This window comes from Sturnus vulgaris, chromosome 10 (genome assembly GCF_052056855.1).
Source record: "Sturnus vulgaris isolate bStuVul1 chromosome 10, bStuVul1.hap1, whole genome shotgun sequence".
Classification (NCBI taxonomy): Eukaryota; Metazoa; Chordata; class Aves; order Passeriformes; family Sturnidae; genus Sturnus; species Sturnus vulgaris.
Window position 1 is genome coordinate 14,097,137 of NC_142252.1, and position 22,921 is coordinate 14,120,057.

Below are 22,921 nucleotides of genomic sequence, written 5' to 3' on the forward strand. Positions count from 1 at the left end.
GGCAAGTCTCCTGTGGAAATTCTGCAGTAGGTGCCTTCCTTGTACCTTATTGCAGGTTGCTGGATAGAAAATCGCTGCTTCCCATCTGAGCTTGCAGAGTCCTCTGTTTTTTGACAGCTCGTTGTGCAGACAGCAGTAACTCCACAAGCTTCAGAGTTTATGTTTAACCCACACTGAGTACCACTGGCACCCAGCACAGTAACTTCTGAAGTACATTTAGAAGCAGTTCTGCACCAGTAACCTCAAGTGGAGGCTTGCCTGCCAACCAAGAGCATTGCTGTTCCTTGCAAGAATCCTTAGAGCCAGTGGCTCATATCCCTCAAAGGTCACTAAGCCCTTCATCTTTTTTAAGAGTTCATTAAAAAGTGACCCCTCCGAGTTCTGTGCCATTGATTTGGAGAATTCAGATTAACAGACTTCTGTGAGTATGGTTGTGTTGAGTCCTTTTATAATTCCCAGCCCAAGGCAAAGTGGGGACTGGCTTGCTGCAACATCAGGTCATTGTGTTGCCATAATAAGGGACATTCTGAGAGTTGCAAGAAATGAGACCATATCAGACTGCCTTCCATAATGGAGTTGAAGCTGGAAGTCAGTGTTGTACACTGTTCTTTGCTGCTCCAGAGCTCAGGGTTTGGAGCAAATTGAGCTACCTTACAGTGATAATAAGAGAGTAGGGCTCCTCCCTTAGGAGTTTAGTGCTGCTGCTTTGCTGATGGAAATAAGCAGGAGTTGGTTCCTTCAGTGGGGCTTTGCTAAATGCTGCATTGATGCATAACTTCCTAACTCTTCTCTGCATTAAGGGGAGCTATTATACTTCTATGTTCTCCATTTTCCATTTAAGGGGTGAGTTCCTTATTCACCTTAAATAGGAGAGCTAAATGAAAAGGTCATTAAAGAGTGATACTTCTGTCAGTGCTCTTGCTCTTTTCCCCATAGCACACAGCAGATATCTTCAGCAATGCCTGCAGCTCTAGGGTGAGGGACATGACTTTGCAGAGTAGCTGATTTAGCCGTGATCCTCTGCCTTCAGTGAGCGTGCCCTGGAGATCAAACAACGTGCATGTGAGCACCCTGCAACTATCATGTCCTTGGCAAGCCCCAGGAGGATGAAGATCACTGTGTATCTGCATAATAAGGCAGGAAGCACAGCAACTCACGGTGAACTGAGATGACTTTAAGGCTCAGCAGCAGGACAGCAGAAGTGAATAATGGCAGCATCACATTACCATTTAAGTAGAGACAAGAAGATTAGCAGTCAGATCATGATTTAGTTAGCCTCGGCTGTGCCAGAGGGCTCAGAAAGTTAAAAGCAGGGCAGGCAGAAGTGGTGAGTTTGGCTTGTAGAAAGGGTAACCAAGCAAGATGCCCTTCGGGGGATGTTCAGTGAGTTGTCAGTGAATGACTGCTTTAAGAAGGATCATTAGGTGGCAGCTGTGTCTTCACCGAAGGGAAAGTGCCCAGTCTTACGGGTGCTGTACACTAGGGGAGTTACAGCTTAGCTCTTGCTCTGGGTTATTGTTGTGTTCTGCGCTCTGATGTCCCCATTGTGGTGCTTCCTGAGCATGATCTTCCCTTGCATCTTCTGGAATTGGCACATTTGAAGGAATTGAGCTTACTGCATCTGCATAAAGAGAGTCCATTGAGTTTTCTCCAGTAATCCCCAGCCCTCAACAGCAGTACATGAGCAGCTAAAACAGGATCTTTAAAGTAAGCATCCTGAAGTATTGCTTATAAAGTAGGGATAAAAATATCCTTTTGCATATTGCATGGGAAACCTGGTAACATGAGGTCTGCACTGGGAGTAGAAGCTGCATGGAAATCTCTTCTGTTCAGTCAGTAGTTTGGGATTAAGGCAGCAAGAACATCTTTCTTAAATCCATTCTGAAGTGCTTGATTTTGTGTTTAGAAAGACACTAAGTTGGTGCTGAAGTCTTGTCCATGTTAGTTCAGTTCCATTTCTGCAGGGAAAGCTGCTTCTACAGCAGAATAGAAGTACACACAGAGGAGCCTGAGTGGGAGGAATAGGTTTATCCTAAGTGTGTTATGCAGCATTGCACCTTTAAAAGCAAGAGGATTTGAGTCCCATTTGCTTTACAAGGCTGAGGTTAGAGAGTAGGTTTCAAGTTTGATTTGTGATAAATTGTAAGAATTATAGAAAGAAAATGCTCATAGCAGAGTTTTTTGTTATCTCTGCTGCATTTTTTTCCTTTGTTTTATGGTTTGCTTCTTTCTCTCATTGAATATAGCCTGGAGCAGTATCACTGAGAGAAGTATAGACAAAAGTATCGTGGTTGTGGGGTTTTATTGCATTTTTTTTCCCCCTGATACTCCAATAAGCACTGTCAATAATGTCTGCTGGGAAGGGTGGTTCTCTTTTTATTGCAAACCTGGAAAGTTCTCAGTCTATTTCATTGTCTTTCTGTTCTGACTTACCAGGGTGTCTCAGCATCCTTAATTGATAAGGCGACTTATTAGTTTTGAGGGCTTTTCTATAAACTGAGGTTTTCAGCACAAATGCTGCACCATAAGGTTAGCAGTGCTGGAAGACTGATAAAATCGCTCTGTAGATGGAAAGAAGTGATGTTAAAATATATGATTTGACAAAAGTAGGTCTCTTAAAAGTCACGTGCAGCATTTTACCTCTGGGCTAGCAGGAATATTCCCGTCCTGTGATTATACAATTTTCTCTTCAGGTTCAATACTGAGAGGGGAAGATGGGTAAATCCTTGCTCCTTGTTAAAAGTTGCCTTTCCCTAAAATTTTTTCTGTAGGCCTCCAGCCACACTGCTTACTGTATGAATGACAAATCCCAGTACTTCACTTTATGCCCAGACACAAGACAAGAGGTTCCCTGGTGGGAAGCAGCTACTCTAGCAGCTGTTGTCACCTGTGCACCTAATTGTGTTTGAGCTGCTTCCTTTGCAGGCACTGGAGAGATACTGGTGGTTTTGGGACACTGTGGACCTGGCCTGGCCAGCCTGTGGGGGTCTGGGGATGCAAAGAAAGATCAATTCAGGTGGAGAGATGCTGTACTGTGTGAGACAAGTCACTCATTGCTCAGACAACTCTCCATCCCTCCTTGTGTTAGAGGAGAGAACTCGGTGCTGGCTGTGCACCTTCCTGCACTGCTTCTGTGTTTAGTTCAAGTAGCTAAAGGTACCCAAAGGTGCAGCTTCTCACCAATGCTTCTCTGCTGTAGAAGGAGACCCAAGGAAATGAAGAATCCAGGGAAGGAGGGACCTGTGCGTCTCCAAAATGCTCTCTAATTCTTCAGTGTCTGGAAGAGGTATTTTTTTCTACAGGGCACCCTAAGTGCGTGTGGGGCAGGGATGTTCCTGCAGAAGAGGATCTGTGCAGTGGGGAGAGACAGGAACTCTGCTGTGTTAGGGCCAGGAAGAATGTGGCTGAGAACTCTCTGCTTCACTCCCTTTGAGTTTTACTTTTGAGTTTGGGTGTGAGCCTCTATGTTCAGCAAAATCAGGTCACATAACACAAGATTTCCCCTCCAACTTGTCCCTAGGAAGGCAATGACTCAGAAAAGCTGGCATCATGAAGAGGGCAGTTGTTAAAGCTGACCAGGTGTCAGTCAGGTCAGTAACAGAAAGGAACCCTGGAGTTTACCCTGTATTTGCTATGGTGATATGGCCTTCTGGTGCAAGTGTTTGCATCTATAGAAATGGTGCAAGGAAGCATCAGGGGATCTTGGGTGCTATTCTGATAAACTCTGAAAATGTCGTAAGTTATTAATAATAAGCTGATTTGTTCAGTGTTTTACTTGGTAGTCTATTTAGTAAAAGTGGGAGAGATTCCTATTCCAAAATTATTTGCATGGTTGAAATATAATTTGCATCCCTAAGAAGGAGGAAAAGGTGGAATTCTAAATCTATAATGTAGCTAAGTTATCTTCTGAAGAAAAGAGATAAGGTCAGGGTTGTTTTCTCTCCCCACTCGTCTTCAGGAAGCTTTAAGACAGGACCTCCCCGCTTCTCCAGCACACAGAAAGCCTCAGACTGCAGGAGCATCTTCTAAATCTCTCCTTCTGGGAGCTCTTCCATTTCATGCAAAGTACTTAAACATTAAAATTTAACCAGCGAGTAAAATTGAGGCTAAGATTCATTCAGGGACTCAAATGTAGGTGTCTCATAACAAAGAGTGCCTATTAGTACCTTTACTATTGTGGTGTTAGATAAAAGGGTAGAAGGGGACAGACTTGAGGAGGGTGGTGCAGGCATCTGTGCCTGAGAATGCAGCTTTTCATTTCCTCTAGCTTTGATGTGCTTTTTAATGAAAAGCAAGTTAAATCAAGCTTCTGCATTCAACAAAATAGGTAATTTATTTAGGTAAGAAGAATGAGTTAAATGTTTCTAGGTGTCATTTTGACACATGTTGGTGTGACCAACATTAGCTCTTAGTAGATGACCAGTACAATTGTACTTATTTACTGTCCTAGCATTGAGTCTTGCTGGGAGAAAGCCTGACTGCAGCCTACAGCACTCACTGCACTGAAATCACTTCTTTTTTAAGGCAGCATAGAAACCATCTGATCTGATTTATTCAGTGGCTTTTGTAGCTGTGAGAAAGTACCTGACTCTCCCCTGGCTAGTGTAGGGATTGCTGAAACTGAAATCCTTTGCACCTGCAGCCTGTCTGCATCTGAGATCCCTGCTGCTGCTGCTGTCAGTGCAGGAGAGCGGGGCGAGGGTTCCCCAAAGGGGAGTCGAGCAGTGATGCAGCGAGAGCGGGGCTCTGGATGGGAACAGTAACACACAACGTGACCGCGGTTATGTAACAACCATGGCTTATTAAACAGCCTCACTAGAGGCATGAAAGGCAGGAGCCTGACGAGATTTTGGTATGCTACGCTGGATTCTTTCCTGTCCATTGAGCCAGCAATAATTGGGTCTTATTTATTTACTTTTGGTGGGTGGTCACATAAAACCACAACCTCCTGTCACACAAGGAGGATCTCCTCCATCCGGCGAGTGTGTCTGCTCACATGCCGTCAGCTCCCTTGCGTTCCAGCAGCAAAGCCTGTGACAAATTTTAAGACTTTCATGATTACAGTCAAATTTGTTTTTCACCACTTAGTTTGTGGTGATTGGTAGGGGGGTGAGGAGACAGGTGGTAAAGCTGCACACCTCTGTCCTGTGAAGCTCAATTTGGTTTTGCTTTTCTTCATGTTTTCCTTTTACCCTTCAGCAGGAAGGTACAAAATATTGTAGAGGTAGTAGGGAAGACCCAGCCAGGGTATGGCTGGCTCATGACACACAGCAACAGGGAAAGGTTCCTGTTGGAGACAAAGATTCTTACCTGCCAGGGTGTGTGGCACATGTTTTAGGAGGGAGGGATGCAGGATTTTAAAACAGGTGGTCTGTTTTATTTTTACCATTATGATTGCCCATAAATGCTTCAGAGGTCAGTTGTGGAAATCTCTTGTGTCTGTTCTATTCTGAATTTTTCTCCCCAAGTCCCACAGAGTTGGACTCACATGCAGCCCTGATTTGGCACTCAGTTGCTCTGTGTTTACACCACTGTCATGCCAGTCATTTTAAGTAGCTTTTCATTGGCATAAAACTGACACTGCATGATAGTGACTCAACCATACAAAAAACAAGGTGGTTCACTTCACAAGCAGAATAAGAAACAACAGGCACATTCTTTGCAACAGTGCTAGCAAATACTCCTCTGAACAAGTGGCACGTTCTAAACACATCAGCTGTTTAAATACTTCCATTTGGTAGGTAACTTTCAGAGAACTGATGTTCCATAATCTGTTTCTACTGCACCAATTATGGATTTCACTTTACCTGCTCATCTGATCTCAGTTGTATTTGCCTGTATGTCTCTGTGTTATATATGAATATTTTACAGCCATGCTTGAAAGGAATCGCTGAAAGCAGTCTTACCTGCCAAGCACTTCTACATTTACTCAGGGCTTAATGGGGGGACAAGCAAATTGGGTCTTGTACTACTCGTAATATCTGGTAATAATTATTATTTTTATTTTGCAGAACCCCAGCTGAAAGGAATTGTGACAAGGTTATTCAGCCAGCAGGAATACTTCCTGCAGATGCACCCAGATGGTACAATTGATGGGACCAAGGACGAAAACAGTGACTACAGTAAGAAAAATTAGTCTGTTTTGCAACCCAGTTACAATCAAATGCATCACCTAGTGGGTCTCACTTGTGCAGCTTCATTTTTGAAAATATCAAATTAGGAGGAAGACAGCTGTTTTCTGCACATTTTTTTTCTATCTATCCGTCCCCTTTAAATCTTGCCAGTATAATTTCATATGTTTCCTCTCCGATCTTCTTCCCTCCTGCCCCGATTCTGTAACTGCCATCTGGGTGGGGTGGAGAATAAAACCCATGATCTGAATTGCTGCCAGAAGAGAAAGGAGATTATATTTATACACATGCCACGTGGGTAAAGGATACGGGGAATTCTCTCTCCAAGGAGAAGAGGAGAAAAGCGTTTTCACTATTTTAGCCTCAAAAAATTCAGCAACCATCAGGAATTTCTAGGCTGGAGAAGAGCAGCTGTTCACTGAAGTCTCGTGCTTTGAGGCTGGTGTAAAGGCTGAGGGTATCAAATGACCTTGTCAGAAAAGGTTATCTTTCAAAGCCATGTTCAGACGTGCTGGATTTGTGCTGTGTAACAAAGGGCAACAGTTTAAAAATCATGGTCATGTGCAGGAGCCATACTGCTTTAAATGCATGCAAAGCAGCAGTCAGTCTTCCTTTTGAAGAGTAAGTTGTTTTGTCAATGCCAAAGTTCTTCAAAAGGTTAAAAAAGATAGAATGTTTTCTGCACCATCTCTGCATTTCATAGGCATCAGAGTGCCGTCCCTGAGTGGGCAGTTAAGCTCAGATCCTTACTGCTACAAATTGCATCAACAGAGTAGGACTCAAGTCTTGCTTTTTCTCATCTGTGTTCGTTTGGAGCTCCCTGTATCACTGCTAGAGGAGTATTTAACCTGGCCAGCTTGGAATTTGGCTTCCCAGTCATTATTATAGGTGAACAAAAGTTCATCTGTGTGGTAGGGTTAATGGAAGCAAACTTCATGTACTTTGTGAAAGGAGGAGCCTGCTTGATTTGCAGACAAGTTTTGGTATAATTCAAAGATGATCCTAGCTGGATTGAGGATGGCATTCCTCCAAGAATGGGCTGCAGGCTGAGGGGTGTCTGTAGGTTTGCAGCACATGTAGCAGGGCATTGACATTGTCCTGTGCAGGTGCACTTGGACAGGGATGCAAGGTGGCTGCAGCCCCACATCCCTGGTGTTTACCCCATCCCCAGGAAGCTGCACGGTGCTGTAGCAGGAGCATGGTGTGTTCTGGGGCTGCCCTGCTGCAGCCAGCTCAGGGCTGGGGGTCCATACAGGAGAGAGGAGCTGTGGGAAGATGGTGACTGAAATTTCAAGTGGCTGGGAAAGCCCTTGTGGAATGACCCAAGAGGCTGCATGCACCACAAACGTGGCCTGTATCAAATGCAAACGTCAGGATTTAGTCCTTTTTCATACACTGGTATTGAACAAATTAAATACTGCTAATTGCAGTAAGACAATTTCTGATTTATGTGTGGAGCAGGAGAATCTGTGGGCTTCTGCACACACGCACACAAACACACTTCTACACTCAGAGATTCAGGTCTTCTTCAAGAAGAGTCTGGCCTTGAGATACCAACACATGGGGTGAGCTCAGTGGGCTTTATTAGCTGCTTTTTCTTAAAGGAAGAAGATCTGGGGTGTTCTTAAGCTGCAGAAAATCCCATTGGAGGCCTATTTGTCAAAGACATGGGAAGATATGCTTTAGATGACAGGGATTCATTGCCCTCATCTATCACGGAGGACTGAACAACAAAGTAATGGGCTTAAATGGGAGAAGGGATGAATTTAGGTAAACAGCAGAGGAATGTAAGTGCAGATCTGCAATATTTCAGACTGACAGGGGAGATGAGGGAAGCTGCTGCACCCTCAGTGGTTGCAGGGGAACCTCCTGAGTTCCCATGGCTGAGGTTGGGCCCCAGTTGCCCAAGGAGCTCTGATTTATATATCCCCCCAGAAATGTCAGAGATTAATTTGGCCAGGTGCTGAGTATTTGAGAGCTGCTTACACCCAGTCTTCTTAACTGGAATTGATGGGCTGAAGTACACTTGTGCAGTGTAAATTTATCTGGTGAGATGGCAGCCATGCCTCGGCAGCTTGGTGGGACAGGAAGCATCTCACTAAATTGTGCCAAGCTACTGGCTCAAAGTCAGGGAGTATGCTGGAAAGTTTAGGCAAGTTTTTGAGAGATCGAAGCCAAAGAATTCCCCATCTTCTGATCTCAGGGGATCTCAAAAGAGGGAAAGAATCCAACCTGATAATATTTGGCTCCTGAAAACGAAATTAGGACTGTGCTTTATTCAATTTTATATGATTGTTTTACCACATGCTCTTGTCCGTAAATCTTCAATCTGAGTGAACATTTTAGAATATATAAGGCTTCCAGTTATGGCTTCAAAATAAAGTGCCAAAATAAAGCCAACTGCCTTTTTTTCTTTTCCTCCAAAAAAATCACAGATTTTGACCACAAGAAAATCAAAAGTTACTCGTCTAAGTGAACACCTTACAGATTTGCTTCACTGCAGTTTTCTGTTTTGAAGTGCTTCTCCAGAAGATTCCTGACCAGCCAGTCAGAAGTGTGTGCAAGAGCAAATCTCATCAAAGACTAGATAAATAGTATTTTCCCATCCCTGAAGAGGGATTGGTTAACTTTCATCCACAGAAAGGAAGGGCACTCTAGAGAACCACAAGAAGATCCTTCCCACCCTAGATGACCATCTATTCTCCATGCAGAAGTCATCTTGGCACAATTAAACAGCTGGTGAACAATGTGTTCCATACATTGCTTTGTGTTCTGTATCCCCACACTGATTATTCAAATTAGCATTGTGAAAATATGCATAATTTTCATGGAATATGTTAGATTGGTTTACTTTGGCAAAATAAACATTTAAAATGAGACAAGCCATGTCCCTCAGATACATCTGATGGAATTAAAAGTTCTAATAAAAACCCAGTTATTTATACAAGAGGAACTGCTAATATTTAAGCAATTTTAAAATTAATTATCTGTTGCCCATTTTATATGAGTTCTTGAAGCTGATGGCATTTATTTTCCACCTCCTCTCACTTAAAGAAAAAAAAACCCAGAAGCCAAATTCTAATGGCATTTGAATGGGCGTCCAGCCAGCTTCCCAGGAGCCAGCATGGGGACATCTGTTCCTTTTGCCATGCCGTTAAGAGACACTGCCATCTCAGTGTAAGCAAGGGGGCACTTTCTCTGGCTGCTGGCATTGGGATATGTGAAGAGTTTTCTTCCCTCTGGAGTGCATTTTCATGGTGTAGGAGGCCCCTGTTTGTGTTCCTCCTGTGATGTATGAATGCCAGCTTGGGGTGGTATCTTTTCCTTCCAGCTCCAGTGATCTCAAATGGCCTTTCAGGGCTCACTGCTGTTGTCAGTGCTTGCATTGTTATTGCTGTCCCCTGAGCTGAGTGGGGTAATGCCCCTTCATAAGAGCAAGTGGACTTCCTTGTCTGCCCACATAATCCTGCTGAACATTTGAAAAGCTTTGGCAAATGGACAGTACAGAAAGGATAAGTGAAATGGGCTGACCAGGTGGAAACAGCCCAGCATATCTAGGATATTGTTTGGGGCTTTCCAGCCAGAAACACCAAAATATTAAGGAGGTTCCAGCATCCCACTTGGGTTATCTTCAACTGTCCAGAGCCTTGTCGAGTTTTTTCAGATATTTCTAGGAATGACCTATTCCATAACCTCTCCTAACCTCTTGGGTTCCTGTGCTGCACTATTCTCCATGTAGAGAATTTTCTTCATATCCAGTCCTCATTCCTGTTTGAGGCTTTTGTCTAGTGCCTCTTGTCCTTTCATTGTGCTCCTCTGAAAAGAATCTCTCTGTGGCTTTCCCTTCGAGTTAAACAAATAAGTTCCCTTTGTTTTTTCTTATGTGTTGCACCAGAGCCTCTTGATCATCTCAGCAACCTTCCTCACTCCCTCAGGATCTTAATCCTCACCACCTCATGCACTGAGGCTGCTCTGACCTATTGCATCCTCCATTAATTCTTTGTTATCCATGTGCAGCACAAATGTCTTGCTCAAGATCAAATCACCTGTTACAAATGACTTTAGCTCCTCTGACTTGCTGCTGTTTAAAGCTGAGCATATAGACCACACCTTGTATATGGCAAGTCTTGCCTCATTCTTCTGTTTCTGTAGATAGCTTAGACCCATAGGGAAACATGCATTCAGAATTTAGCTGATAAATTAGCATAACATAAAAGTGACAATATACTCATGTGTTTAGGACTGCAGTGTGCTAGAAGTAGTAGGGTCAGGTGTCAATACTGCTGGTTGAAGTTGGTAAGATGTAATGAAAGAAAAGAGGCACAAATACTCGACATCTTCAAGTTCTTTCTCTTTTGGCCATGAAGTAAAAGAGCATGTCCCTTCCATGAAGCTGCAGATGGCATAGAATATGTGCCATTTGCAGTAGAGAAACAGTTTTAAAAGCATTTTTTAAATTTTCTCTTCTTCACATCAGCACACCCAGCATCCAGTTCTATTTTACCATAGCTAGTCTTCTTTCTAGTTTTCAAATCTGCTGTTTCAAATTAATCAGATTTTTTTTCCTCATAAAAAATGAGACATCTTGCTTTTGAGGTTGATTGAGAGGTTTCCCCCCATTTTTACATTCTTACTATAAAGCTTATGAGCTTTTGAATCTGTTCTAAACATGAAATACTTATTTGGAAGCATGATAGTAAAAGGCATCAACTTCTACAAAGGTATTTATAGATTTGAGTCCAGACATAGCTCTGGGAATTTACAAAATCTTGATTGACCCAAAGTGCTGGGGTTTTTTTAACAGAAGAAGATACTTGCTTCCTAAAGCCTCTTTTGGCTGCCAGTTACCTCTGTCAGCTTTGTGTCTTTATGCTTGCCTGCCCGCTTGCTTCCCTACATTAGAGGAGGAGATGCTCTGCCATGATCGTGGTTGCAGCAGGGTCCCAGGGAGTTTGGGAACTGGCAGTGGTCCTCTTACTGTAGCACAGCACCATAGGATTGTTCCTTTGCTCCCTTTGCATGTCGAGGTGGAAAGAGATTTGGAAACACATGGGTGCTTCCAAGTGGAACTTCTCAACCACTAATTCTGGGTGTTATCACCTTGCTGCCTAATGAATGCTTTGAATGGTCTGTCACAAGTTTTCTATACAAGACAAATTGGCTGTAGGAAATGAATGATGATGCCCATTTTGTTTCATTATTAGCAGTAATATGCTCCATTTTTCAGTAGGAGGAAGAAATAGGGAAGGGGAATTGCTTATAGACTTGTTAATTGCAGAAGGTTTTAGACCTTCATGGTAGGGAGAAAGGGATAGACAACACTTCTAATACTGAGTAGTTATTCTGGAATGTGTTTGTCTTATCTAGGGACAGTACTAGACAGCACTGTCCTTGACTGTGACTTGTTATTCACAGACCAATACCCAGCCTGGACTGCATTTACATCCACATACATCTATCGACATTCTCCCCCAGAAACACACATACAGGCACTGGATTTGTAAGACTTCAGCGAGTGCTTTGATGTTTTATTGAGCACGGTGCCTAGAAGCACGAGGAGAGGCTGAGGTGGGAGTAGGGTTTTTTCACTAGACTTGACGTGTCTCCATTTTAGGCAGGTCATTGAGGGGAGTTATCTAGTCTTCCTTGGGAATTAAGTGAAAAAAAAGATATTAATGTGCACTGGAATTTTTGGATCCTCTTTTGAAGGAACCTTGAAACCAGCTCAGCCATGACACTGGTAGAAGTCCTGAGCAAAGTGGCATTGCATATTCTTGTTTCAGGACTGTTGTGTGGGAAGAGACCTTGAGTGAAGTATTTCCACTGTATTTGTGCTTATATTTGTGCCTGACCCTGTGCCCATCTCTCCATATCTTCAGCTTCCTGGGATGAATTCTAGTTAGCTCTTTGTAAGCTGCGATCCTGCAACATATAAATATTCTTGTCCTATAAAGCTCAATAGAAACAAAGCCATGTTAATGCTTCAGTGCTCAGTTTATCAGTGCTGATAATAGTCTCCTCTTTGTGCCCATGCTGTTAGAAATGTTGCAAAAGCCTGACAGTACATTAATGTATATACTCATGGGGAAAGTCTTTCAATGAGATACAGGGTCTGCTGGGTGGGAATCAAGCAATAAAGTAATTAAGTGAGAGGAAGTGATTGCAATGCTTTAATCAATAAGATTGCAGTAAAACTGAATAATGGAAGATCTTGTCCTCTTCTGTCCTCTCCAGTGCTGATCCTGAATGGGGAGCAGTGCTGATGTCCACAGTGAAGCACTATCTCTTCTTGAGTTTCTTCATTCCTTTGACAGCCTAGGATCACATGGGCAAACACACGGCCAAGTTAATTTGCATTCTTCTGGCCATGGTCGCTGTCTGTGTAGTCTTCTAGCATATGGCAAATGCAGGAAAGTGTGACTAGGCTTAAATGTGTTTCAGGGTGAGCTAAACTGAGTTGTGTTGTTGTGTTTGCCACAGGCAAAGTCTGGATATGTGCAGTTGCCCTGGCTCAGCTGGCCCTCAGAAAGCCGTCATGATGCTCTTGCTTGGGAGCACGGATGAGCCCTTGGCATTGCAAAGGCAATGATCAGACAGACTGATGGGTGTGTTAAGGCATTTGGGAGGCAGCCAAACTCAGTACTTTTAAAAATTTCCTTTCACCATCAGCTCCATAGCTGCAGTCCTTCCCTGTAGCTGGAAGCAGGATGCTTGATCCTAGTGCAGTCTCTAATGTGGAGAGGTGGGAGTGGGGTGGGCTGGCCCTGGGGCAAAAGCAGCAGTGGCCATGTAGGGTGATGAGTCCATAACATTTGCTTTTCTTTTTCTTCCATAGCCCTTTTCAATCTAATTCCTGTGGGTCTTCGTGTGGTGGCAATCCAAGGGGTGAAGGCAGGTCTGTACGTTGCCATGAATGCTGAGGGATATCTCTACAGCTCAGTAAGTACTTTGCACTGTTGGGCTCCTGGAGTGCCTTGGTTTTGTAGGTGGGAGGAAGCAGACTGTACTGGGACTTCCAGCTTTTTCTGAAAACAGTCACGTATCAGCAAACCTTTAAAGGCAGGAGTGGGGGGAGCTGCTGCAAGGCCATGGAATATTCACTTTAGTGTCTCCACGGAGATTTGTGGCAATATTTTCTGACCTGTGAAGATACACTTTCTGTTCCTTTAAGTCCATACTTAATGTAAGTCACATCGTGGAGGCGTTTATATAGAGTTGGCTGGTCATACTCTGATTTCTCATTTGTGAAATGGCATGGACTCAGTGAGATTGCTTCTGAATTGCACCCAGATACCTGATCATAGGCACTGCCCCAATGGGCCATACTCTGCTTTTGACTGAAGTGTAAATCCACAGGAATTCCCTGACTCTCTTAAAAGGGTTCTGGACTATTCTGTTGGCAGAAATTCACCATATTTGTGTGGTCTTTTTAATGCACATAAAAGATAAGTGCAGCAATTTTTGCCGACTAATTCCCTTATAACTTTCTTAGATGGCATGAAAGGGCATGAGGTTATTCATAAGATTCTCATTTAAAGTAAGTAATTGATTTTCACAGTGAATAATTGATTCGGTGATTTATTAAATATGGCAGCCCTTTGCCAGAATTTTTATGCTTCAAATAACTTTGTTCTAGTTCTACATAGTAAAAAGTGATAGTTAATAATACACTTCTCATTTCTGTAGTTATGATAGCTTTACAGTGCATAGCCAGATTCTAATCTCATCTGCCTTTGTGTAAATTTACAGTGCAGTGTTTCTGCTCTTGTCTGGGCACTTACTTTGCTTCAAAAGTGTATGTGAACATGGAGATGGGACCGAAAGGACAGCAGTTTGGGTTGCTCTATGAAATTTTTCCTAACTTTTATCTTCCATCTTTGTTCCTGGTCAGTTTTATACCACTCACATATGATTGGCATTTCCCCTTTTCCCTTGGGATATAACAAGGCTCTGTCTTCCCAGCAGCTCAGGGTAGAAAGCAAGAGGATGTGTTAGTATGCCTGGCAAGATAGGTCTCAAAACTGGCTGCTTGTCAAGAAGAGACAGAGAGATCAGTCTGGATCTCTGTGAATGCCAGACGCTTCCTGTTCTTTCATAGCCCAGTAAACATAATTGACTGCTTCTAAATAAATTAAATTGGTTTACTAACAATGAAAACTTCCTCTTTTTGTACAGCTATCAGAGTCCTATCAGAGTCCTAAAAGTAATACCAAGCATGGTCTGATACTGCATTATTGCGTGTGCATCCCTCTGGGCACATTGTCAGGGGCTCAGGACTGATGCTTTGCCCTGTTTGTGCAGTGTAGAACACGATTCTGGCCCAGTGCTGAGGCTCCTTGTACTATCAGTGTCCTGTAAATGAGGATTTCAGGAAATCAGAGTGTGTCACAGAGCCACAGCCAGCTAATGGGATCCTCTTGGACTAATGAGTGGTCATCATTTTCTGAACAAATAGTTCAGGGGAGGGAAAGGTGTGGGTCTTTGGAAAAAGAAGAAATAGAAAGTTGGAAAAATTATGTTTGACAGCTGAGAGATTAGAGGAGATGTAGAGAAAAATTACCTCTCTCTAGTAGTAGTGAGACATGATACAAAGGGTGGGAGGGACACACCAAGAGATGGTAGACAGCAGGAAGACCGTGCTGTCCAGGAAACACATCTGTTAGTCATTTCAAGTATCCTAAAAGGCACCAGAACACACATGTATTCAAGTGAGGGTGGTTTAATGGGCCTGCTTATTTCTAGTGAGTGTGCCTGTCTTGAGTAGGAAGGTTAATCAGGGAAGGCTGATGGGGAAGGATGCACTGTGATGGCCAGTGCTTAATGAAGTGAACCTCATTACATGCCACAGCTTGATGGCATTGAGCTCTGTCTGAGCTAATAAGAGTGAAACTGTTCATTTTATCAATGTGATCCAAGGTTTCTGCTTGCAGTTAATGGGTGATGGACCTTTTTGGATACTTGCTTTGTCATGACTGGTGCCTCTGTCTTTGTCTTACAGCAGTAAATCAATGAATTCACTGTGCTTGGGAGCAAACCCCAAGGCAAGGAGATAGAAAATTTGTGGATAAAGTGTGCTAGGAGCAGGGAGTGTGGGTCAAGCTCATAATAAAGGACAAGGGATGAGATCAGGATGCCATGAAAGAACTGGATATGTCTGAGAAGAGCTCAACCTGTTCAGGCAGTCTCTTTTGGATGCTGCAGGTTTCCTTGCGGTGTGAGGGTCCCCAGGCCATGCTGCCTGGACCTCATTGCAGACCACACCAAGGGACACATTGTCCCTGCTCTTGGCTTAGGAGACCCTAAACTACAGCTTTGTTTTCTCTGTGTATGTACCTGGATTTTTTCTCTAGCCTTTTTGGGGGGATTTGTGAAAAAAATGAATCAACGTTCCCTACAGATATTGTTCACTCACACGAGCCAATTGATAAATGAATTGCTTGGCTGCTTTCCATGCTGTGTGGAAGCCCTGTAAGGACTTCTTAGAACACCCTCAAGTCCAGGACTGGTTTCATATAAAATTATCCATAGTAATGTTTTTTGTTGGCTTTTGTTTGGTTTTGGTTTTGGTTGGGGTTTTTTCCCTCCTCTTGAACCCAGATTTACGCTGTAACTGAACATGTCATCACTGTGGGTTTGGTTTTGTTTTGTGGGGTTTTTTGGTGATGTTTAATCTCTACATGACAGCTGAGGTCTTGGCTGACATCCTCTCCCTGGATTCAAGCAGAGGCTGTTACCAGCCTGGTCTTAGGGATGGCTTGTGCCAGCTCCGTCTGAGTTTAGGCCAATGGGCTCTTGAATGAATGGGTTTAGAATAAACAGCCCCAGGAAAATGTCTTCCTTGAGTTGGTTAGCACAAAAGTAGGGCTGAGTAGAGTTTTCTGAAGCCAAATGTGGTGAGACAGCACTTCATAAAAACTTGTGAGACCTTCCCATGGCTCAGCCTCCTCACTACCTTCAGCAATGAATTTCCTCGTCCCTACCTCATCTGTTCAGGCAGGTATAGTGTCAGCCGAGGTTGCTGGGTTGAAGCCAACCATATATTCCTAGCCAGCTTTAGGCATTTAGCCTAGATTTATTAGATGCTAAACCTTCTTTGTTTGGGAAGCAGCTACTGGGAACTTGTGCATTGTTTACTTAGACTAGATACCTGATTTTGTTTCCCCCCAGACTAGCTTGTTGCTATCTCTGAGGTCAATGTGGGAATTAGGTGATAAGTAGGCAAGAAAATATTTTGGTTGGAGGCATCCTGCTTTGCAGAAAGTAGGATGGGAGCCACTGTCTGTGTAGCAAGCTTGCATAGTTATTGGTGTGTTCCCTCTTGATTTCCTGTAATGTACAGCAGCTGTAAATTCCCTGATTGTGCACAAAGGTTTCAATCAGCACTTGTTCTGGGGAGGGGGGGCATGGCTCTCCTGAAGATCCACTGTTAGCATTTGATGGGAAAGTGAAAATGCACAGAATGAACAAAGAGCAGTAGGTATAACTTTTAGTGCCTCGGCTCTTGGGAAGAAGCTGAGACCACAGGCTGGTTGTTGCACAGGATTCAGAAACATGGAATAAAGAGGTCTGTTCTGCTCCAGTGAGTTTACAGCCTAATCGTAACAGGAGAAGACTCAGAACATGCTCTTCTGTCTGTCTGGAGTTAATAGTTCCACCACCAAATTAATTTCCACTCCTGTGTAACTTTCCTTTGTGAAGTTTCTTCTCTCAGTTCCCAGCTTTCCCTCTATTATTCCTTCAACAACTCACAGGGGCATGGGAAAGGGAGTGCCTGTGAAGTTATTTCGCCTGGGAGGCAAACCTGATTCTCCTGGTACAGATTTTTGTCATGGGGCTGTAGAGTCTCCATAGGTCCACCCAGTCACTCCAAGTACACTGAAAGTGCATCTCTCCATATGATGATATGTATAATTGTGGCATTGCAGCTGGGATTGGTTTTGCCCCAAGTGCAAAACATGTCTTTTCTAAAATGTATTGCTCTCAGATACTCCTTGTTGTTTAAACTCGGAGTTCTAATTATTTTTGAAAAAATTGTGATACATAATTTATTGGGAAGACGTAGAAAACCCTAGCAGAGATAGAGAATGCAGAGGGGAAAAAAATGGGTCGCTTACAAGAACTCACTATGGTTTTTCAGTATAAACCTATGAGTTTGAAATGCTGAAATTAGAGCCTGAATCACTTCAAAGATTCCTGCTAATAAGGGAATGATTATGCATAATTTAAAAAAAAATCTAAGCAGCATTGAGAAAACCCCAGTCATGCTAAAAGCTCAGTGTGTCTTTGCATTTTCTTTTCCTCTCCTTTTTTTCTGCTTTATCATTTTGCATAATAAACACGTCTTGAATAATAATGAACAGGCATCTGGAGAAGTATGTATATGAACTGTATTTTTAATCTGCTTGCAATGCTATAACTATTTTGCTACAACTCCTCTAGGGTTGTTGCACTCCTGTTTACATCACTCCAAGGTCAGGGGCTGGAATCAGTAATGCTGCATTCTTTCCCCTAATAGGCTTGGGGTGTTAAACCTACTTCTGCAATGCCATTTCTTTAATTCCTGTTTGATCTCCAGTGGTACTAGTTGATTTGGTCAGACGTACACATAGGCTAGGCAGGTATCCTGGACATTTTTCAAACCTTGTAAGAAAGCACACTTGTTGGGAGGATTCCTTAGTTCAGGGAAGCCAGGTCAGTGGAGGGAGGGAAATCTCTCCCTCATTGGAGTTCTAATTATTCTTGAAATGGCAAAGCACACCAGGAGAGAAATGTAATGTGCTTTTAATTTATCTCCAGAGTATCTACTCTTCTTCACTGGCTGTTTGAAGGGGCTCGCTGAATGAAGGCATTAACTGGGGGATAAAAAAATTCCTCCTCTCCCGTGACTTTTTCATAAATATAGGAACAAAATGGATACTCAAGGAAGCAGCAATTCTGAGAGGAGTCAGCCCCTGCAAGCAGATTCCTGACTTGCATCGAAATGTTCCTAAAAGTACAGCCCCTAGCATGCGCCCTGGCCATGCCATCCTTGTAGCATGGAAACTTGTAAATACAATCTCATTAATAAAGTGATCCCTTTTCCCCTGGTGAGATGCTGCCATCCATGCTGTTCTGCTTGTCAGGTGAGGAGAGTGGCACAGTGCATTTCTGTTGCTCTTTGGGGGCAGGTTTCTCACCTAGCATCCTGTTGAGGTACCTGTATTCCCTGAACTTCCCAGCTCCTACAGGGAGGGATGGGGCTGTGCTCCTTGAATTCACATCTGGAATAGGTTAGATCAGGCATTGCTGTTCAAGCAAGAGACCTTCAGAGGAAAAAAATCAGTAACAGCAGGGCCTAATCCTGCTTTCCTAGCTCCTGTAACCTTGTCTTATATGATAGCAATACAAATTATAAAAGATAAGTAAACTTCAATAAAAATATTCTTCTCTTAGCCTTAGTTGCACAGAGTATTTAGGAACATGCAGTGGTCTACCTAACACCAGCTGGAAGAGCAGGGATGGGCCATTCCCCTTGTGAGCAGTGGTCTGTCAGTGTTGGGATGAATTATGATCTGTTGAAATTTCATTTTGGAAGAAGATTGGGGGAAAATGCTCCAGAGGTGTTGACTCATCTAATTTTGATGCTTCCCCAAAGAAACATTACAGATTCCCATTTTGAAAGAACTTTAGAGTGGTTTACGTTGCCTTTTCATTCCTAATAAAATCAGAACAAAATGTTTAGATTTTGGTGAAGCATTTTGATCTCACATGATTCCCTTGAAATGTGGAGGGAGGGTAAAACGCTGTCAGGGAGGGGATGCTGTAAAGTGAAGTTAAGGCAAGAGTAGAAGCCAGGGATGAATCAGTGGAGGCTGCCATCTCCTGCACAGTGTTTGTTTTGCTGTTTTCCTTGAGGCCAGACAGGCCTAGCCCTGGATAAGCAGGTGGGCAGAGCCTTTGAAGAAGCATTATGTAGAGCTTGCCTGTTATTTGCCTGTGTGTTGTGTGTGATCAGTTAATCACTGTAGGGGAAATGATGAGGTTAAAGCAGAACAGCCCATCACAATACAATGTCTGAGTTGGATTTTGGAAGGGAGCTCTAACACATGTCCAGACCGAGGACAGGACAGTGTGCAGTGAAGCCCCTGTTTAGCAGAAATGATGTGCAGGTGGAGCATTTATCCCAGCAGGCAAAAACCAAAAGACGACTTTCAAAACATCCTTCTGGAGAGGTATTTACAGTAGAAGTCCTTTCCATTGCCATTCCTTTGCATCTTGCTAGCTGGGGAATGCAGGGCTGGCTGGTAACTGAGTTCCTCTCTTCACTACCTGGCTAATATTTGTCTTTTCCTAAAACTTTCTGGCCTGCTTTGCTTGTTTTTAACACCATTTATCCAGTGTCTATTTTGACAATAAATTGTCTGTTATCTGTTTTCCTGAAGTTATACCTAGACAAAACACTAGGATATCCTAGGTTACAGTGGGACTATCATTAACATTTTATTCTGTAGTGGAGGGAGGACAAATATTGTCCTTCCTGGGTCCAGAACACTGATATGAAAAGAAGCAAGGAAAGTTCTGAGTGAGGATATGTTTGACTGAGGTCAGATGTGTGTTAATGAAATGATTTGGATCTCTTTTCTAATAATACCAAACTCAAATAAAGAATGGATAAAACTAGGAAATGATGTGCCTTTGTCAAACAGTGACTAACAGCTTTGGAGGTGAAAACAGGAGAGAGGCTAAAAAATCCAAGGAAAAAACTGTACTGACTGTGTGAATGTAATTTGAACTGAGAGCCAAGTGATGGAAAACTTTAAAAATTGGAAACATTGAATGGTAATGCTGTTTCCCAAGGAGAAGGAAAAGAGACTAAGTTCCTGGGCTAATTCAAGACTGGCTGAAACAGTGGGAAATGTAGGGTACTGTAGCAGAAAGGCTTGGATGGGAACCTGAACTATCCCTGCTTTCTGTCAAAGGGTAATGTCCTGACTAAGCATCTGCAAAACAAAAATAATTTTATTGACGTCTCTGAATCACGGGCATGCAATTCAGGTACTATAGACTTTTGTTACTATGGATCCCAAGATACAGGGCTGGCTTCTGGTACAGGAACTTCCTGAAATTATTGAAGTAGATGTGCACAGCAGGAGTTTCTAACCTGGTCTGAAACAATTCAGTGAAGTGCTAGAACTGCACCTTGATGCTTTTGTGAATCTGTGTTTCCTGGTCACCCCTGTTGCAGGGATGCAGGCTGTGGGGAATACCAGCTTCTTCTAAATGCTTCTTCTGGCATCTTTCTGAATGAAACATTCCATGCTGCAAAGATTTGGAAATCTCCAAATCTTCCCATCTTCTCTTGCACTGCATCCATCCTTGAAAGGGAGCATGGGGTGGGAGGGCTCTGTGTGTGCTGCTGTCCCTGCTGTGATGTGTTGTGGAGTGTTGTGTGTTGCCAGTGTGCTCAGCTCTGCAGAGGCACAGGATGGCCAGCGGGGCTGTGCCAGCAGCCTGTGAGCTGTGTGCAAGCAGGGAGGAGCTCAGGAGCACCTTGCCAGCAGCATTGCCCAAAGGCAGCCTGGCAGCAGAGCAGGCAGGCAGGACACGGCTCTGGATCCCCTCCAGGGCCTCCTGAGCCTTGCCTGGTCCTTGCAGCTGGCCTCATGGCATCTGAGATGTGCCAGAGCAGCACTGCAAAGGCTATGTCCTGTGCATGCTGGCCCTGTCACAGAGCTTGGAGGGCACTGGGAAAGCAGCCTGCAGCAGAGGCAGAGCCTGTCCTGCTCACCCACTGCCACAGGGACTGACTTTTTAAAAAACATGCCCAACCCTCCTGGGAGACTAAAAATGTCAGCCTCGAGGGGAAATGGCTGAGTGTGTCAGATCTGCTGGTTGTTTATTTCCACTTAATTACATTAGTCAACTTGTAAATTTTGAATGAATCTGCTGTAACAACTGTTTTTTTTTTCCATGTCTGTTTTTACCTCTGGAATGGTTCTAGAGTGGGGGTTTTGAACCACAGGGTTTTGAGATGATGCTATCCAACACCATGGGGATAGGCACATTCAGAGGTCCTTGGTTCTTCAGGGCAGAAAGATTACACAAGACAGTCATTATTACAATAGAGGCTTTGCTTCATCCTGGACCTTCTGCAGAGCAGGTTGGTTTAGCAATCATCCCAAAACCTCTGCAGCCAGTTAGTTTAACCTCCTGCTGAGCAGATTGTTTCACACATTAACCTTAATGTGAGCTCAAACACATACAAAGCTCATTCATCCCACCAGCTGGTCCTTGTCCTGCCCTGGAAGCTGTGACAGTGCAGGATAGCAAGCAGGGCACTGCATGTGCTTGCACATTCCTGTTTGTGCTGTAATTCTCATCAGCCTGTGGGCTCAGGACACCTTCAGAGAAATGTGTAGTGACCCAATGGCCATGGCTAATGGCCGCCAGCCCCACACAGTGGTGCAGGGCAGGAGGGAGTAGAGGATGTAATCATAGATGCAGGATTATGAGAAATTTGGGATTTTGAGAATTCCATTACTAAAGTCAAGGCCCCTTTTGCATCATGAATAGAAGGAGGAGGCTGGAGGCTGAGCCCAGACAGGATGGTTCAGAGTAGAGCTTAGACTTGCAGCTTGGTCCTTCTTTACCAAAGTTAAATGAAACACTGCTGCACCAGCAGTTGTTTTTAGACTGCTTGCAGGACTGGAGAACCAAGTAATCATAGTTGGACTGGTACCCATTAGGCCCTTTATGGTGTATCATCACCTTTCTGCCTGCAATTAGGTTACATGCTTAATCTTTCGTGACTAATTTCATTTGCTTGCAGCAGTTTTGCTGTTCTTCAGTTACTCTTCCCAAGCTTTTGCTGCTCACCTTCCTTCCATCATCATTTCTCTTGTTCATTAACCACTTCCTACTCTCACATCAGTGTATTTTGGGCAACATACCCAAACCAGCAGATTAATCCTACCGGATGCAAACTATATATTCTTATGCCTGTGGCCTTCTCACAGCTTTTGCTTGATTAACAAAGGGACCTTCTTCACTGGTGATGAACTAGAGATTGCATGCTTCGTTGTGTGGAGGTGTCTACTCTTCTGTGGAAAAGCCTGATGAGCCCTGAAATGTTTAAACGACATTAAATTAATCGTTCCTGTGTGAAATCAATAAATCCTCACACACACAGGAGTCACAGGTTAATATGGTGTTTCAGTGTCTCTGCCATTGAGAAGGCAGTAAAGAGACTATAAGTTTGCCCTGCCACCTCCCACATACTGATGGTATCTGAGGTGCAGAGGAGCTGTGCTTTGGGAGCAGTGGTAGCCTTTCCTGCAGCTCTTCCCCATAAGCTCGGGGATTGCAGAAAGCTAAAAGTATTTTGGTATTCACAATGTGCTCCCCAGTCCTCCAAATACATACCTATGCACCAGCCCAATGCTAAAAGCTTTCTGAAATGTGAACAACCTCTTGACATAAATTAGACATGGCACAATGATGGTAAGTCTTTCTGTCTCCTCACCACTTTCCTCCTGAGAAGACCAAAGGATTTCCTTCTCTTTATAAGACATTTCCTTGGTCAGCTGCTGAAGGCTGCACATCAAATGCATTATTGATAACAGCCCTTGGAAGTTTGTGCACACCCTACAGACTCCCAGCTGCTGTCTGGAACACTGCAGAGGAATGACTGCAGCTGGACAAAGATTATCTGCTTTTTTCTAAAGCCCCTGAGATATGAATCTCCTGCACAGCCTTTTCTCTTCCACCACTAAATCATTGTAAGCGTGAAATAGAAGAAAATAGAACCTCAA

General features: G+C 43.5%; 1 protein-coding gene across 3 annotated transcripts in view; it reads left to right on the forward strand.

The window, feature by feature from the left end:
- FGF12 (fibroblast growth factor 12) overlaps window positions 1–22,921 on the forward strand; it is a 216,919-nt gene that overhangs the window by 134,878 nt on the left and 59,120 nt on the right. For all 3 annotated transcript variants that reach the window (XM_088170898.1, XM_014888851.2, XM_014888850.2), the window contains exons 2-3: window positions 6,012–6,122; window positions 12,967–13,070. In XM_088170898.1, coding sequence (XP_088027024.1) covers window positions 6,012–6,122; window positions 12,967–13,070 — 215 coding nt within the window. The remainder of the gene's footprint in view (window positions 1–6,011; window positions 6,123–12,966; window positions 13,071–22,921) is intronic.